The 5,025-nt window shown below is 31.5% G+C and overlaps 1 protein-coding gene across 3 annotated transcripts in view; it reads left to right on the forward strand.

Annotated features, from left to right (window-relative positions):
• The window catches only part of LOC106462167 (oxysterol-binding protein-related protein 11-like), a 29,815-nt gene that overhangs the window by 16,178 nt on the left and 8,612 nt on the right, over positions 1-5,025 (forward strand). For all 3 annotated transcript variants that reach the window (XM_022389350.1, XM_022389352.1, XM_022389351.1), the window contains 2 exons: positions 2,515-2,594; positions 3,338-3,559. In XM_022389350.1, coding sequence (XP_022245058.1) covers positions 2,515-2,594; positions 3,338-3,559 — 302 coding nt within the window. The remainder of the gene's footprint in view (positions 1-2,514; positions 2,595-3,337; positions 3,560-5,025) is intronic.

Here is a 5,025-nt window from a genome sequence, read left to right on the forward strand (position 1 = left end):
AAATGTGTTTGAAATGGTTCATGGTAGACAGTACAAGAAAATCCCTAATTTGTTTGAAATGGTTCATGGTAGACAGTACAAGAAAATCCCAAATAGGTTTGAAATGGTTCATGGTAGACAGTAAAAGAAAATCCCTAATTTGTTTGAAATGGTTCATGGTAGACAGTACAAGAAAATCCCAAATTTGTTTGAAATGGTTCATGGTAGACAGTAAAAGAAAGCCTAAGATTGTTCATTGAGTTTTGATGTTTAGAGTGTCGGTCTCTTCCTTGCATGATGATTTAATATTTGGGTGTTTGTGTGTGTGTGTTAAAAAAAAATTAGAGTAGCATAGTTCTGAAAAAAAAAGCAACATAAACCAAACATCAGTATAAAAACACAGGAATTATTGTATATTTATTTTAAATTGAATTATGGTTATTTTAAATGTTTATAAGTAGTTGATGTCAAGGATTTTACATGATAACCACATGGGCTACTGAAACATTGTATGTTTTATTTTAAATAAGTCTTATTGTATCCACTTGAGCCTGTTGAGTTTTTAACTGAAGAAGTCCAATTTCTATTGACTGTGGCTCGTGACAATCATAGGATACATGTTTTGAAATAATTTAATTGTTCGCTGTTTTAACTGGAGATACAAATAGTAAGAAACAGACTTTATAAGGCTGATGTGTGTGTGCGTGCCACATGAGTTAAATTCTGCTTGCAGCATGCCTTAAAACCAAGAGCACATCTATTTACAGATTATTCTCAGTTCACCATGCAGCCAGAGAACGTGTATAAATATTTAGTGAGAACCTACAAATAGATCCAATCCCCTTTTCATACAGTAAAGTAATGCAGATGGCAGTAGTAGGAGTAATGGTGTGAGGCAGAATAATTGTTGACTTCTGTATCTCGCAGAATGGTACCGTTAATACCACACATTCTACATCTGTTTATGTTCTCATGTGACCCTGACTTCAGTGTGATGAATAATAACATATGCTCCTACTTATTAAACTGGTCAAAACATTCTTTAAATAAAGCGTATATACATGTGATACAGGTTGCACTTCGTCAGATAATTTCAGACATTAAAATTGCACTGGAAACTACTTTTTCAGAGAAGTGGTTTGAGGATCACTGAACATTATCAGCATCTAGCTTTTATGCTGGATGTCCAACTGCTTTTGCTGTTTGTAAGCATACTTTGTATTGAAGTGAAAGATTTAAAACCACTTTTTCCAATTGTTTATGTAAGATAGATGAGCTATTATTTGCATTTCAAATTGTGAAAGGTCATTAGGTTCACATAAATAAACTCAAGGAAGTAATTAATGTCATTTTGTAACTGGTTTTACCTCGTAGGTAAAATATTATAAATTCCAATTATCCTGTCACTGTTAGGTTTCATATATAGAGTGCTCTGTTCAGTTTCCTTGTTATAACGAGAACAGAGAAAGGCTAATAAAGTAGTTTCAAAAAGGGCTATGAAGAGTAACATAAAATAGTTGTTTTATTTAACACTGGAGGTGGTGTTAGTGTTAAATGTTATTAGTGGTTAAGATATGCCATTATAATAAAGCATTTTTACTTCTAGACAAGTTTTGCAGTTGTAATGGTAACCTGAACATTAGAAATAATGTATATAGGATTTAGGAACAGAAACAGGATTTAAAACAGAATTATACTTGGTTAATGTAGTTCCTCCGTGGTAACCTGATTATTTCAACAAACTTACCATGTTCATTGTATCCTTCATACGCACATACATGCTGTACATCTGTTACTAGGATGACCTTCATAGGAGTCTTTCTCTGTTTTTTCTGATCTAACAGAATTCTCATTCCTTGACAAGTTTAAATGTGTTTTGACCTTCTAAATCCTTGACAAGTTTAAATGTGTTTTGACCTTCTAAACTCTTTCTAAGGTTACATTTTTCTACAATATGGATTATTCATAAGTTTACTTGGGATTCTTACACATTTCTTTTGTCAAAATAAAATACTGGAGTTAAAAAAATAAGTTTATATCTTGCAAACATTCTATTTATAAATATGTATGTTGAATTTATTGAGAACAATGTAAACATTTAGGCATTATCATTTTATGATTGAAAATTACTCTATGATACATTATAAACATTGTTTCAAGTATTGCGTAGCTGGTCATATATATTTCAGTATATATTTGTCATTTAGTTTCGTGTATAGTAAGTTTGATAAAGTTTGAAGACAGAAGGTGAGCAAAGAATTAGCTGGGGGCAGAAAGAGCTGTATCAGAGAGGGCTAAGTTTTATTAAATACAAAAGAAATAGGTTTCTTTTGCTGTAAGAAGTGTCTATTTATTAGCTGTAGCTCATAGAATGGCTCCGAGTTTTAGGGGTTTTTTTCAAGTACAAACTTATAACTCATTTTTTCTAATCCATAGTCGTTGACATATATTTTTGTACAGTTGTCTATAAAATGCATTAACTCTCTATATTCAGAAGAAAAAAAACATGAATTAATGGTGAACATTTTTTTCCAGCTGGTGATGCCAAGCAGAGACAATTTTGGGTGAATCGACTTCGAGCCGCTGTTGAAAACCAAAATCAACATGTAGCTGAAGTAAGGATTAATGTTGTTTTAGATGTTAAATACATCATTGAAAATACTGATTTCATCAAAATTTAATAAATAAATCTCTGTTTTTGTTTGTTAAAAAATATTTCAATTTATAATGATAAATGGACCAATATTTGAAAGGTTTTGTTATAGAACTTAAAACAAGCTTAAACAAAACTTTATAATTTCATGTATAGTTTAACATGTTACTTTTTTCAATTTCATGTTTTTAACACTATATAAAAATGTAGATTTCTAAGTATTTACATAAAGCATGATAATCCACATATAAATGTGCAAGAGTCTAATAACAGAATACTTGAATATTTCTTGTTTGTTTTGTGAATTGTGTATTTTAAAGAAGAGAAATAAGGGCTAACTAATATAATGAAGTGCATGAACATTAGACTGTTCTCACATTTATGTGCTAACCATATGTATAGTTTCTCATGTTGTATTAGTAAACAAATTGCAGTATTTACGAATAAATTTGTTCTGATTATTGTTCTTCATCATGATCATAAACAGCATTCTAAATATTTCAAAATATCAAACAGTGCCTTAGAAAAAAAAAAGTTATACTTTAAGTTTATAAACATGCCATGCTTTTTAAGTCAGAACTCTTTTGTACTAATCAACATTGTATTATGGAGCTTTTAACAACACAGCTTTATATATGTATACATATAAATCAAACTTCACATAACTTTAGTACTATACATGTCTGTTTGTGTGTCACTTGACAGAAAAATCCTCCTCTCTCAACACGAGAACAAAGAAGTAGTTCACACCCACCCCCTGCCAAATCCCAAACAGTTTGGCACACCTCTTCGTCTGGTCCATCTCATTCCACCTCCGTATCTACTGTAATCTCACCAGTATTTAGAGTCTCTGATGCTTTTAACTCTGTCAGAGAATTGCTTCTCCAGACAGAACATAATCATCAAGATCTTGTCAAAACTATTGAGGTAAGCTAACGAAGTTTTGTATGTCTGTCTTTACAGAGTATAAGAGGACTGTCCGAAATGTTTGTGGCCTAACCTAAAATAAAAAGTGGACTATATGATTTTTGTGATAAATATTAAGTTTGAATCTTTTTAGGAGTAAGCAACACGAAACATATAACTTAACATGTATTAACTTGTGGAGTTTTGAAGGAAAGAAGTCAACAATTTTAAACATCATGGATGAGATCAAACTTCATACTGTGATCAAATATTTTGTTAAAATAAAATGACACTGCAAGATATCCACCAGGACATAGAACCAACAACAGGAGAAGGTACTCTGGCATATTCAACAGTGAAAAAGTGGTGTGCTGTGTTTAAGTAAGATAGACAATCATGCAAAAATGATCCAATGTTAGATATTCATGACTATTTAAGTTAATGTGAGTGTTATGATTTTGATGGTTTAAGTATAGCACGAGTGTTAAATTTAGTTATTTTTAGAAGCGATAGTTTATTGCAGGTTTGTTTATGTAACTGTGCATGAATCGTACGTTATGTAGTTCAGTTGTGAATTGGTACTTTTATTATTGCACTGAGTTTCTAGAAACTTCTAAGTTTTTCTCCTTGTTTCGATTGAGTACTATTGCATCATAATATCTCATTGTTTGTGGAACATTTAGGCCTCTATCAGGCTATAAATATGGATACAAATTATAGTTCGAGTTAGTTTGAGTTATTATTTGAGTGATTGTGAATATAGCCAGGGTGTATTGTGGCAATTTCTAAAGAAAAATTATCACAGATTGTATTGTAATAACAGAGTAGAAAAGAAATAATTTGTATTGTCAATTGTGTTCTAAAGTAACTGAACCAACTGGTGTGGACTTTAACAGAAAAAAAGAGATAATTACTTAAAGCTCTAAATACAATTGTGAGAACCAACAGTGTAATGTAAGTAAAATTATCACTGATTGTATTGTAATAGCAGAGAAGATAAGAATAATTTACCTTGTCAATTGTGTTCTAAAGTAACTGAACCAACCTGCTTTGGCTTTGACGAAAAGAGGCAATTATTTAAAGATCTGGATACAGCTGTGGTAATTAACTGTGTAATGAACATTTGTATATATGTTTGACTTGTTTTGAGATGTTATTTTAAAACAAATGGTTTGTGTGCTGTTTGTTTATTGTTGAAATTTATTGCCAACAAGTCATAGAAACCTACTGTAAGGAATCCAACCCACACATACATGAAAACCTGACATCCTGAGGTCATGTTGGCTGGTACAAGTGTATAGACTTTCAGAAAGGTATAAAGACCTTAGAGCACTGCTGGTACAAGTGTATAGACTTTCAGAAGGTAATAGCAGTGCTCTAAGGTCTTTGGTACAAGTGTATAGACTTTCCAGAAGGGAATAAAAGCCTTAGAGCACCACTGGTACAAGTGTATAGACTTTCAGAAAGGTATAAAGACCTTAGAGCAC

Source organism: Limulus polyphemus, unplaced genomic scaffold (genome assembly GCF_000517525.1).
Source record: "Limulus polyphemus unplaced genomic scaffold, Limulus_polyphemus-2.1.2 Scaffold1108, whole genome shotgun sequence".
Taxonomy (NCBI): Eukaryota; Metazoa; Arthropoda; class Merostomata; order Xiphosura; family Limulidae; genus Limulus; species Limulus polyphemus.